This window comes from Hydra vulgaris, chromosome 03 (assembly GCF_038396675.1).
Source record: "Hydra vulgaris chromosome 03, alternate assembly HydraT2T_AEP".
NCBI classification, from domain to species: Eukaryota; Metazoa; Cnidaria; class Hydrozoa; order Anthoathecata; family Hydridae; genus Hydra; species Hydra vulgaris.
The window spans coordinates 14,832,598-14,846,195 of NC_088922.1; the positions used below are offsets into that span (position 1 = coordinate 14,832,598).

Here is a 13,598-nt window from a genome sequence, read left to right on the forward strand (position 1 = left end):
TGGAGTGCAAGTTTTTTGAAACAGCTGAAAATGTACCTGATCCTGAAGATCTTAATATTCATAAGAATAATTTGATGATATTTGATGATTTACAATTAACAAAGCAAAATAAGTGTGAAAAATATTATATAAGTGGAAGGCATAGTAATGTAGATTTTTTCTATCTTGCACAAAATTATTTTATGTTACCAGAAAAGAAAAACTAAACGAGAAAATACAAATTTTATTTCTTTATTTCCACAAGACACAAAGAATTTAAATCACATTTATAATGATCATGTTTCAAGTGTCATATGTCAAAAGATGAGTTTAAAGATTTTTGTAAAAAAGCTTGGTCAGAGCCTCATGGATTTGTTATTATAAATCTATCTTCTAAAAGAGATTATGGAAAATATAGAAGTGGATTAAATTGTTTTTAACAGGTGGGGCATAAAGAATGAGACAAATTTTGCGAATTAATTTTGTAATGTTGCAAATAAATTATTCCAAGTTTTATTTATATTATTATGCATCATGAAACCTTGTTTAAGATTTTATCGCTTTTGAAATTTTGCCTTAAAAATTTGTTAAAATAATGATGCTAAGTCCAATCTTCCGAAATATGATTATATCTTGGCTAGAGCAAGGTTTCAAGGCTCAAAAAATCTACAATTTACTACAAACAGAAACATCTAGGGCAACAGTGTACAGATGGGTCCATCGTATACTTTAATCTGGAATCTCAGTCAAAACCTCGACTGATAGGCCAAGGAGCATTCGAACAAAACAATTTATCCCAAAAGTGAGGCGAAATTTTCTATCTAACAAGAAAAAAAAGTCAGTTAGAAAAATTGCCAAAGAAACAAGTTGTTTATCTCGAAATGTTTGTAGAATGGTTAGCGAGGACTTAAAATTGAAATCTTACAAAAAAACTTGTGTTCCTGTATTAACTGCAGCTCACATCGAAAAAAGAAAGTTGTTTTCTCATTGGATAAGAAATCGGTTCACTAAACCGACTTGCCGAAAAATCCTATTTTCAGATGAGAAGATATTTAATCAAGATGGGCAATACAATCGTCAAAACGACAGAATTTATGTTGAATCAAGACAAGCTGCTAACGAAGGCATTGCCCTTCATCTAGCACATAAATTTTCTTTTAAAGTCATGGTGTGGTGTGGACTCACTTATAATGGACCAACCAAATTAGTAGTTAAGCCAGACAATATGAGCTTTAATTCTGATTTTTACATAAAAAATGTCCTACCAATCATTAAACAAGAAGGAATTTGACTAATTGGAGATAATTTTATCTATCAACAAGATGGCACCACATCACACACAAGCAAACAAACTATCGAAAATCTTGAGCTCATGAGCATTGAAACATTCCACGTAAAGTCTGGCCTCCGAACTCGCCAGACCTTAATGTCTTAAATTATTATTTTTGAATGAAGCGGAGGATCGTTTGAAATTGAAATCTTTTAGTAACAAGATTGAGCTTGTTAAAAAAATAAAAGAAGTGGTTAAAGAAATACTCTTGAAAAATATCCAAGATTCTGTTGATAGTTTCAGATCTCGAGGTTTTGCTATTGAAAAAAATCAAGGTGGCTTAACTTTAAACAAATATTTGTAATATTAAAGAGTTTTATTTCTTTATTAAATCAATATATAAAATGAACAGATAATTTTCTTAGTATGTACTTAAAAATTGAGATGAAATTTGTCTCATTCTTTACGCCCTACCCGTTATATACCAACTTGCTAATTTCAAAAAAATTATAAAAAACAAAATATTATCTAATATATATATATATATATATATATATATATATATATATATATATATATATATATATATATATATATATATATATATATATATATATATATATATAAAAGGCATATTTTCTATCAATGAGCGGAAATAGCAATATTATAAAAACTGCGTTTGCTCCTATTATTCGAGTTAGAGAAGACAGTGAATATGAAATGGCTCAAGTTAGTTTAGAGACATATTACAGTTTTCCTAATATTTATTCTTCAAACATCAACTTTAGATATAGCGCAAATAGTTGATCAACTTGGAAGGGTATAAACATTTCAGATGGATGTTATGAAGTTAATGATACAAATAAATATATTAAATTGATTATAACAGAAAACGGTGATTCAAGTTCAGGAGTTGCAAATATTACATTTGAAGGAAATAGTAATACATTAAGATTAGCTTTAACTATTACAACTAGTTTTAATGTTGATTTTACGACTTCAAATTGATTTAGAACTTTTTTTGGTTTTGACAGCAGGCTACAATATATCAACTATTATAGTAAACATATTAAATGTTAATAGTATACCAGTAACAAGTGATATAATAAGATCACCATATATAAATTGAGGAACTGATAACGTTATAAATTCATTTTTTCCAACTATAGGTCCTGGTTATAAAATTACCCTGGAGCCGTATAACTTATTTTTTTTTACCAGTAACACTCAAAACAATATCAAAAATGGAAAATAAATTGCTTGATCAAATGAAAATTTGTTGAATTTCCGAGGAGAAGAAGTAACTATTACATTTCATATAAAAGAAGTAAAGATATAAATCGTAAAATAATTTTTTTGTAACTTTTTTGAAATTGTCTTTTATATAATATATAAAAACGAGTAAATATACTAATATTAAAATAAATGTTTCGCAAGGGCAATCAAACAAACTTAAAAAAGCAATTGAAGATGGTTATGGAGCTAGTATTAAATTATTACATTCAGATCTTAATGGTGCGTATGTATTAGGTGTAACAGATTATCAATTGAATAGAATTAAAAGGTAAAGGAGGATTTATTGGTGCACTTTTTCTTTTACTTGTTACAGCTGCAAAATTTTCATTATCAAGCGTTGCTCCAGCTCTTGCTACAGGTTTACTAATAGGAGTAGGTTTAGCAGCCGAATCAGTTATGGTTAATAAAATTGCTGGAAGAGGTATTGTGTACTTAAAAATGAATGGAAAAGGAATTAAAATGACAGCTCAGGAAATGGTTTATATTTAAGACCATGGAGTAAAGGAGGTTCTTTAGGTGATGGATTGTACTTACGCAATGAAAATGAATATACATCAACAGGATCAGGTTTATTATTAGGACCAAGTTCACCATTTTGTAATACTCTATTTTTGAATATGATTCTGTGATTTCTCGAAATTTTTTTTATATTGCATATAAAAAGAAATGCTAAGAAATAATCCGCCATTACATAAATTTATAAATAAATATATACCAGATGAACCTCTAAAAACACTTCTTAAAGTACATTCTAAGGCAAACAAAGATTAAAAGCACTTTTCAGTATTAAAAGAAAATAAATATGAAATATTTGCACAACACGACATTACAATAAAATCTCAATCATATCAATATATTCTTTTAAAGTTTGGTGTAGTAGTTAGTGAAGGTGTTGCCTTAGCTTCATTAAAAGTAGAACTTAAATTAAAAATGTTAAGTTTACAAAACTCTGTAATATCAGGCTGTTTATGATATTGTAGTAAATGTTGTTAATAATTCTGATTATGATGTATTAATTAAAAAATGAGGATGTTTTGTTAATTTTATTGTAAATATTTTTTTTTAATTGTTTTTTCTTATTAAAATGAGTACATATAATATATATTCAAATACTACACCAAATGTACCAAATGCGCCTACTGAAAATAAGGTGATTGATGGACATATATATTGTCTAAATAAAATTAATGAGGTTCAAAAAGAAATCGAGCTGTAAAAATAATTTCAGCAGTTGATAATGCATTACTAGCAAGCACTATGACACTTGGAACTATTGAAATTGGCTTTTTAGCAACAATAATTGCAGCACCAGTAGTTATTGCATGTGAGGGTGCAGCATTAGGAGCAGGTGTTTTATCAATAATTGGTGGGCAAGTTAATAAAAAATTAAATTTAAAAGCAGAAAAGCATGAAAAGATTAAGGTACTTGCTGATTCGAAACTAAATACAATAAGTGACTATATTTTTCAAGCTTTAGTAGATGGGCATATTAATGACAGAAAATTTGAATTAACAGTTAGTGAACTTGACAAATTTATCGTCATGCTTGAACAAATTAGAACAAAAAAAAAAGAATTAATTAATGAACAAACTAAAGAAGCATTAATTAAACAAGGAATAGATGAAGCAATTAATGTACTCCAAAGTAGATTTTTTAAAAATGTAGATGTAAAAACACAACATAACTATTTATGTTGTGTTTTTTTAACTTTTTATAAAAAACAAAATGTCATTTCTAAAATTTGAAGATCCTTAAAAGAGATAAAATTGTTAAAGAATTCTTTGATCTTAAAAAAAGAATACAGAATAATAGTTTATATGAAAACAAGGGTGAAACTAATTTACAGTTAGACTTAGAAAATTTGTACCAGCCATTAATTGGTATTCAAGATGGAATAAAAGAAAACATAAATATGTTGCAAGTTCAAGCTAATAAATTTGCACTCATTTTTTCAAATTCTTATCCTAAAGCAAATAAAGAGATAATGATAACTGAAACTAAATAACTATTACCATCTCATAAAGAAAATAAAGGTATGAGGCTAGGAAATATTGCAATATATAGTCTAAGAATTTATATTATTAGTAAAAAATCTACCGATATTACATTTGGATTACATTCTAATGATGATATATCATATATTGGAAAAAAACCAATACATATTAATGATGGTATAATTATTGATGATACAACATATTATGGTATTCGTGGACTTTGGGAGTTGATAACAAAGTTTAATCCTCATAAGGAAATGTATAGTGAAGATGACCTTAAAAAATATTGAGATATATATATACAAACAGATGTAATTACTTCTGAAAACCCATACAAACCAAAGTCATCTCGGAGTGGAAAATACAGAGCAAAAACGGGTGATGCGGAAGTTATCGGACAAAATAAAAACGTCAATAACTTATTTATAAATAAAAAAACAAACTACTATTATATTTTTTTTAAATAAAGCATTTATCTTTTAATAAAAATATATATTATTTTTTATATGAAAAAACACCACCATCTGCAATTGAACTCAATTTTGCTATGACGCCTTTCATATGCGACTGTAAAAAAGTTTAAATCAATTTTTTGTAGTTTTAGTTTAATGCGATCAATCAAAACATGCTCTGTTAAAGCTTGCTAATCTCCCTCGTAAACCTTTTGTGCCAAATGTCCCCAAAAATTTTCAATTGGTCGTGCTTGAGGCACATTTGGGGGATTGGATTCTTTATCAACGTAATAGACATAATGGTCCATCCAATTTAGAGAATCTTTAGAATAATGAGAACTTGCTAAACCTGGCCAAAATAAATAATTAAAGTCTCCATGATACTTGTGAATAAATGGAAAAAGTCGTTTTTCTAAACATTCATTAATATAGAATAATGAATTGATCGCTACAGCCTTGGAAGTGCGAAACAATGGCTCGGACATACCACGGTCAGATATGGCTATCCGCATTAATCATTTTTTTGGAAATTTCTCTTTTCCTATAAAACGAACACTTTCTGGGCATGTCTTTTTGTTGTTTGTGTAGTATCCAGAATTTCCAGGCATGTTGTCCCCTGCAAAACAAAAGTATTTTTCGCCATCGATGACTAGAAGCGATTTTGTGTTATAGAGTTGGTTAACTAGTTCCCTGCTTCTTTTCTTTGCCTTTATTTGTTGTTCTATAGTGTATTTTGGAGTCTTTTCACGTTTTCTATATTTAATATTCATCTTTTCCACTGACGACCAATTGTCGATTGATTTACACCGAATTTAATACCTATTTTTCTCTGACTGACCCCTTTTCGATTGTTGACAAGTCTCGTTAATTCGGCTTTCTTTTCTCTAGTCCAGGATGTCGGACGACCAGGGTGCTTTCTATCAGAAAACAATTAAACAGTTTCAAGTCTTTTTAGGTTATCATATATTGTACTTCGAGCAAATCCTTCCTTTTCAAAACGATTTACGATTTTTTTTATATATATTAGGTTTATTTACAAAAAACATTTTTAGTCGCTTTCGAAAAGATTCTCGTTCAGCTGTATTTAACCTCATTTTAAATAATTGGGTTTCAAATAATAAAGTTTATATTTTATAGAACGTTTATGCCTACGCATAAAACCACAAAAACTAATTATTATGCTCAAATAATGAAATTAGGATTTGTCCGATAACTTCCGCATCACCCGTTAATAGCACCCATTTGGAGAAATATAAAAATATCTAGAAAGCTAAAATCAAAAGGAAATGGAATTGGAGGAAGAACAAAAATAAAAACTATAATTCTTCCTTGCGACCCTAATGCATTATCTGAAATGCTTGAATTACGTATAGCTGCATGGAAAGCAGGTAACACTGGAGCAAGAAATGAAGCTGTTACAATTTGTGATGAATTATTACGACAAGGTGAAATAAACAGTTCACAGTATAAAGCAATACAAAATATATATACAGTATAAAGCAATACAAATTTATATATCAGTGCATATAAAAATAAATATATACTATATAAAAAATGCTAATTGTTCATAATAAGAAATATATAAATAAACATGTTATTGGAGAAACTGGTAAATTCGAAAGTATAAGAGATTTATTTAAACGAATAAAAACGTCAAATGTAACAAGAGTATCATCAGCTATGTTGAAGAAGTTGGCTACTACTGGTTTAGGAAAAACTGCAATAACTGCTGCTAAATCAGCAGGAAAAGAACTTTCAAAATCAGCAATAGAAGCTGCTAAAAATGCTGCAATTAAAAAAGGAAAACAAAAAATTGATAAAGCATCTTCAAAAATAGTTTCACAACCTGCTACTAATAAAAAAATTGATGAAATAATTTCAAATTTGGTTGGATCTACAGATTTGATTAATAATGGACCTGAAAGACCTAAAAAAAATAATGCAGATGAAGTAGCAACAAATATAAATAAAATATGAAAAGCTCTGCAATATGATCAGCAAAAAAAGTATCAAGTGAAAATGCTATAAGAATAGAAGATCTAGTTAAAAAAGGACGCGGTCTTCGACTTGCGTATATTTAAATCAATGAGCTTCGCTTAGACTTGAGTAGGACCTTAGACTTGCTTAGACTTGAGTAGGACCTCAATGAGCGACGCTTAGACTTGCGAAATTTTTTATATAATTAGTTTTTTAAGAATTGTCAATTAAAAAAGTTTTTTTATACTGTATATAAAAAAACAAAATGACAACTTCTGAAATATTAAATTTTACAGAAATGCCAACTGTGGATAATGGAATTGAAAGACTTGAATTCCATGAATTTGAGCCAGCTGCTCGTACAAATCTAAATAGTCGTGGAGAAATAAGAATCGACGTTGTAACACAAGATATTTACACACTTCCATCTGAAGCTTATCTCTTTTTTGAAGAACAACTTGTTAAATTTGCTGATGAAACAGCTTATGCTAATGCAGATGCAGTGACGCAGAAAAATTATTTAGTCAAATATCATACCAATTATTAAACCAAAATATAGAAACTGTTAATCATCCAGGTAAAACAACTACAATGTTAGGAATGTTTAAATACCCAAACGACTTTCAATTAGCGCAAGGATTAAATCAACTGTGGTATAAATATACTGCAACAGCAGCAGTACTTGCTGATAACTTAGAGTTTGCATTAAGACAAGCATACATAATTCAGAAACCAACTGCAAAAGGTATATTTTTATTTTGCATACTTTTAAAGCATATTTTTGAATTCTGTGGTGATTACGACAAAGTTATTTTTGGATTTAAGCATACAATAACTCTTGTAAGAAAAACTGATAATGACGTAATTTTTATGCTTGCTACCGTAGCTGGTGCAAAAGTTAATTTTAATAAAACATTATTGTTTAAACCACATGTGCCACCAGCAGATGCAGAAAGGTTTAAACTTTTTAATCAAATGGCATCAAAAACGAACATTCCAGTATGCTATCATCAGCGTCAGTGTGATACTATATCTGTTCAACAATCTACTAGATTTTCTTGGGACGTGTGCACAAGGATAGGTTATGAAAAACCAAGATACGATATTGTTGCATTTCAAACAAATAAAAGTGGAGACCAAAATGCTAATCCTTAAATATTCGATCATTGTGACTTGTCAAATATCTACATTTCTCTTAATTCTGAATGGTATCCTGCTGTTGATTATAATTTATCATTCCCGAATCAGCAATTTTTAAGAGCTTAAAGTGATGCAGCTGTTTTTAATGAAAAATTTTATGGAATGAATGAATTGATCACACACAGCAATATAACTCCTTCTAACTATAAAGATTTATACCCAATATTTGTTTTTGATGTTACTAAACAATTAGAAAAATTATTATCAAGTTCGGTACAAATAAAAGTTACAGCAACATTTAATACAACTGTTCCAGTAGGTACTGAAGCATTTGCAGTTACAATATCTGATATAATGTTACAACTGCAATCAGACGGAAGAAATTTTTATTCTGTTTATTAAATTTTTTGTAAATTTAATTTTTTTTAAAGTTAAATTTTTTTTCTTTATATATTAAAAGAATGAAATACACAAAGAAAAGTTTAAAAAATCTATTAGAAGAAATTAACATTTCAAAAACATCTGACAATACCGCTTTATTGCTAATGATTGCTATTGATAATGGGTTGTTAGATAAAGAATCAATTATGACTGAATACATCCAGTGAAAGAAGCAAATGAGAAAAAAACAATCAAGTCTAAAATACGTCGTGAAAAACAAGATAAAAAAGAAATAGATCCAAAATATGAAAGACTAAGAACAGTTAAGAAAAAACCAGTCACTGTTAAATTAACAAACATGGAAACTGGAGAAATTACAATATATAAATCATTATATAGGGCTATGCTTGAGACTAAGCATGGATGGAGATATCTTGAAATACGTGATAAAAAAGTTGATAATGGGTTTGAGATTGAAATATTAAAATTTGAAAAATTAAAAAATAAAGATGTTTAAAAAATATTTATATGTGTTTTTGTAATTATTTTTGAATAAAAAAATGACAAGATTTTTTTTATTTTGAAAAATTATTTAAAGAAAACGATAAATAAAAGAAAATATCTTGTTATATAAAAATGGAAAATAAAAATGTTAGAGAATTAAAACAAATCGCACAAGAGCGAAAAATTAAACATTATTATAGAATGAGAAAAAAAGAATTATTAGAAGCGTTAGCGCACACACTTGTTGAGCACATGCCTGTTGAGCACACACCTGTAATTATAACGCAATCTACACAAGTTAGGATCAAACTGATTGAACAAAAACCAACTCAATCTACTGCAAGTTGGCTAATGTCGTATGTTTCTAATACGATTAAAGGTACAGTCAATACATCTACATACTGGCTTATGTCATATGTGCCTAATGCAATTAAAAATACAGTGAATACATTGACAGCAAAAAAAGAATCAACTGAAAAAGTAAACTTAATTCTATTTCAGATTGGATCGTGTCATACGTACCTGATACAATTAAGAATAAAGTCAATCAAAAAATCAACTCATTAAAAAATTTATACAATAAATTGAAAATTAGAAATAAAAATGAACCTCAAAATAAAGTTGAACCTGAAAATAAAATTGAAGAAAGAAAACCAATAAAATTCAAATTAACGAAATCATCAGTGAAAAATGTGACAAAACAATTTACAGCTAAAGGAATAGAAGGATCCTTCATAAATGCTGCTAAAAATAGCGCTATTAAAGTACTAAAAGTAAATAAAAATGTATAAGTTTATATAGATCTCTATTGTGAAATGGAGTGTACTGGTATTAAAACAGGAGAAATTTTAACCACAACTGGTGTATTTAGAACGAATAATCAAGTTGTATTAGAAACAACAGATTTAGATGAGTTCTATGAAATATCAAAGCAGAAAATTTTAGAATCATTATCATTATATCAACAGGCAGGATCAGGTTGGAGATTTGCTTCTGTTGAAAATATGGAAATAAATATTAAAGCTAAATCATACATTCCACTTGATAAAAATTTAGCAACTAAAAAGCAATAATTAATATAAAAAATGAAGATAATCAATGTTTTAAGTGGTGTATTACAAGAGCATTAAATTCTGAAGATAAAAACCCTAAAAGAAATGATAATGAACTTAAAAATCAAGCAGAAAAAATAAACTGGGATAAAATAGAACTTCCATTATCATTAAACCAAATCGCACAATTTGATTAGAACAATACAGATATCAGTGTCAATGTATATGGTTATGAAAGCTCAGAAGTTCATATTTTGCATGTATCAAAGAATAATGATCCCAAATATTTAATAGATTTATTGTTAATTGCAAATGGTGAAACTAATCATTATTGTTTAATAAAAAGTTTTGGTAGATTACTTTCTTTGCAAACATCTAGACATCATAGTAAAGTGTATTATTGTAGGAATTGTTTACTTGGGTTTAATTCGGAAGAATCTTTGTCTAAACATGTATCTTATTGTGAAACACATGATCCAGTACGTATCGAACTTCCACCACCAAAATCAACAATGCAATTTACTAGTCACAATAAATCAATGAGAGTTCCGTTTGTAGTATATGCTGACTTTGAAAGTTTTATCAAACCAATTGACGCTTGTGAACCAAATTTGAATGAATCTTATACTAAACAATATCAAGAACATATTCCAAGTTCATTCTGTTATTATATTTAATGTTTTGACGAAAGTACTTATCAAAGCATTCCAGTTACATTTACTTCAAAATAATGAAACAGATGATGTCGCACAAATTTTTGTTGATAGTTTACAAGAAGATATCATAAAAATGTATAACAAGATTAAATTTCCAAAAAGGATGATATTTACTGATAAAAACAAGCATGGTTTTAATAATGCAAAAACATGCCACATTTGCGGAGAAAAACTAAATGAAGACAAAGTACGCGACCATTGTCATATTACTAGAAAATACAGAGGTGTACAATACAAAGGAGGCTCATCAAAATTGTAATTTAAAATATAAAATTCTAAAATTCTTTCCAGTATCATTTCACAATTTATCTGGCTATAATTCTCACTTGTTTATAAAGAAATTATCAGGAGGAAAGTTGAGTTGTATACCAAACAATGAAGGAAAGTATATTAGCTTTTCTAGAGAAATTAAAGTTGATGAGTATATTAAAGAGGGTAAGAAAGTTGAAGTTAAACGTTAACTTTGTTTCTTAGATAGTTATAGATTTATGCCTGATCGTTTAGATGCTTTATCAAAGGATTTAGCAAAAGATAAATGTAAAAATATTGGAAAAGTTTATTCAGGTAAAAAATTAGATTTGTTACTAAGAAAAGGTGTATACCCATTTGATTGGGATGATTCTGTTAATAAATTTTCTGAAACATAATTACCATCAAAAGAATCATTCTTTTCGAGATTAAACGCTGAAGATATAAGTGATGATGATTACTCACATGCACAAATTGTATGGAAAGAGTTTAATTGTAAAACATTTAGAGATTATCATGATTTGTACAATGTTTCAGATGTGTTGTTACTCGTTAATGTATTTAAAAATTTTAGAGACCTTTGTATTAATATTTATGATTTAGATCCAGCTTGGTATTACACATCACCAGGATTAGCTTGGGATGCATCATTAAAGAAAAAAATTATAAAATTAGAGTTGCTTAGTGATTATGATATGATATTGATGATAATGAAAGGTATAAGACGCGGAATTGGTATGATATCAAATAGATTTTCTAATAATAAGTATATGGGTGATGCGTATGATCATCCAATATCTAGATGTTAACAATTTATATGGGTGGGCAATGAGTAAACTACTTCCAACACACAATTTTAAAAGGATGGATAAAAATAAAATAGTAAACTAGGAATCGATTCCATGTATACTAGAAGTAGATTTAGATTACCCTGAATATCTACAAGATGAACGTAGCAATTATCCACTTGCACCCGAAAGGATAACCCTTAATAATGTTGAAAAATTAGTTCCTGATTTAAATAATTAAAAAAATTATATAATACATTATGAAAATCTTAAATTGTATAAAAGATTAGAATTAAAGATTACAAAAATTCATAGAGGAATGAAATTTATTTATGTTTATTAAGTAAAGAAAATAAGATAATGAATATGAATGTAATAAGATCACATTCACATGAAATTTACACAGAAGAGGTCAATAAAATAGTATTAAGCGCAGAAGATGATAAAAGAGTTATTTTAGAAGTTGGTATACATACATTAGCCTATGGACACTAAAAACCAAAAGAAAATAATTTATAGAGCAAAGAGCCCAGATCCCTTAGCCCAGAGGTCAAAGAGCCCATAGCCCAAAACCCAAAGAGGTTAAAGAGCCCAGAACCCAAATAGGTCAAAGAGCCCAGAGCCCAAAGAGGTCAAAGAACCCAGAGCCCAAAGAGGTCAAAGAACCCAGAGCCCAAAGAAGTCAAAGAGCCCAGAGTCCAAAGAGGTCAAATTGTTTTTTTAAGAAAAAAATTTATTTATAAGTAAAAATGGAAAATAACAAAATTATTTATCACAAACTTATCAATGTTGAAGGAATAATTTTACCAAATGAATTACTTACAAATTTTCAATTGATCAAAGCAGCAAAAAAACTTAAAATAAAACATTTTAAAGGTGTAGTTGTAAGAGAAGAATTACCTAAAATTACGCAGAGAAAAGAATGTGGAATATTAAATACAGGAGATTCAAGTACGCAGGGATTTTACTGGATTTGCTGGTACGAAGACGGAGATAAAAAAATAAGTTTTGACTCTTATGTACTACCACCACCAGTTGAAGATGTTAATTATTTAAAAAGTACTGTTTATTATAATATTGATAGAGTTTAATTTGGAATTACCTCATTCTGTGGACTCCTGTGTTTATATTTTTAAAAAAAACTAGATCAAGGATGTGATTTTCAGAATAGTGTTAATAATCAATGGTAGTTTTTTTTTTAAAAAAAGTTAAACAAATTTTCTTTATACATAAAAAGCCTGTTGATCAATTCGGACACTAATTCATCAGTACCTGTAGATGGTTTAACATTATCTCAAGCTACTAACTTGATCATTAATAGAGATAGATATAATAATGCAACTAGTAATATTAATATGAATTCTAATAAATTAATAAATGAGGCAGAACGAAATAGCTCACATGATGCTACACATTTGCACCACTTGACCCACTTGGTTACTCATATTATGCAAACTCTTTACAAGGTTGTAATGTACATAGGGCTAACTCATTAGAAGGATACTTTACACTAGATTTACCATTTACTATTAGTCTAGTAATTCAATTATACAATAAAACTAGTCAACAAATAAAATATTGGTTACAACCTTTTATTACAAGAACTACATTAATAGCTCAACCATTGTCATCTATTAAATTATACTCAGAAACATATAGATTTACAAACACAGTTTATGGTAAAGAATATATATTATTAGATTCTCCAGACGTTGCTGGTCAAGTTGTTTATCTTAAATATATTAGAATGCATGTTAATAGCAATTCTGGAAATTGGTGGGAATCTAGAGTACGCATGT

At 28.3% G+C, this 13,598-nt stretch overlaps 2 protein-coding genes across 2 annotated transcripts; both read left to right on the forward strand.

Annotated features, from left to right (window-relative positions):
* The first annotated feature begins 871 nt into the window (after nucleotides 1-871).
* Nucleotides 872-1,270, forward strand: LOC136078497 (uncharacterized). The gene has a single exon (XM_065794270.1). It carries the CDS (start codon nucleotides 872-874, stop codon nucleotides 1,268-1,270), a length of 399 nt encoding a protein of 132 aa, XP_065650342.1.
* An 8,809-nt stretch (nucleotides 1,271-10,079) lies between these two features.
* On the forward strand, nucleotides 10,080-11,820 carry LOC136078498 (uncharacterized). Its single transcript, XM_065794271.1, has 6 exons — nucleotides 10,080-10,106; nucleotides 10,244-10,700; nucleotides 10,750-10,986; nucleotides 11,054-11,197; nucleotides 11,267-11,326; nucleotides 11,423-11,820. The coding sequence occupies exons 1-6, from the start codon at nucleotides 10,080-10,082 to the stop codon at nucleotides 11,818-11,820; spliced, it is 1,323 nt and encodes a 440-aa protein (XP_065650343.1).
* The last annotated feature ends 1,778 nt before the right edge of the window (nucleotides 11,821-13,598 follow it).

What these genes read in the sequence shown, in the direction of transcription:
- LOC136078497 (XM_065794270.1), top strand. Translation starts at nt 872, where the DNA reads ATGGTTAGCGAGGACTTAAAATTGAAATCTTACAAAAAAACTTGTGTT.
- LOC136078498 (XM_065794271.1), top strand. Translation starts at nt 10,080, where the DNA reads ATGAAGATAATCAATGTTTTAAGTGGT. An exon ending in TATTACTAGAAAATACAGAG is followed by an intron (nt 10,987 to 11,053) that starts GTGTACAATACA and finishes AATTCTTTCCAG; the next exon opens with TATCATTTCACAATTTATCT. An exon ending in TGATGAGTATATTAAAGAGG is followed by an intron (nt 11,198 to 11,266) that starts GTAAGAAAGTTG and finishes CTGATCGTTTAG; the next exon opens with ATGCTTTATCAAAGGATTTA.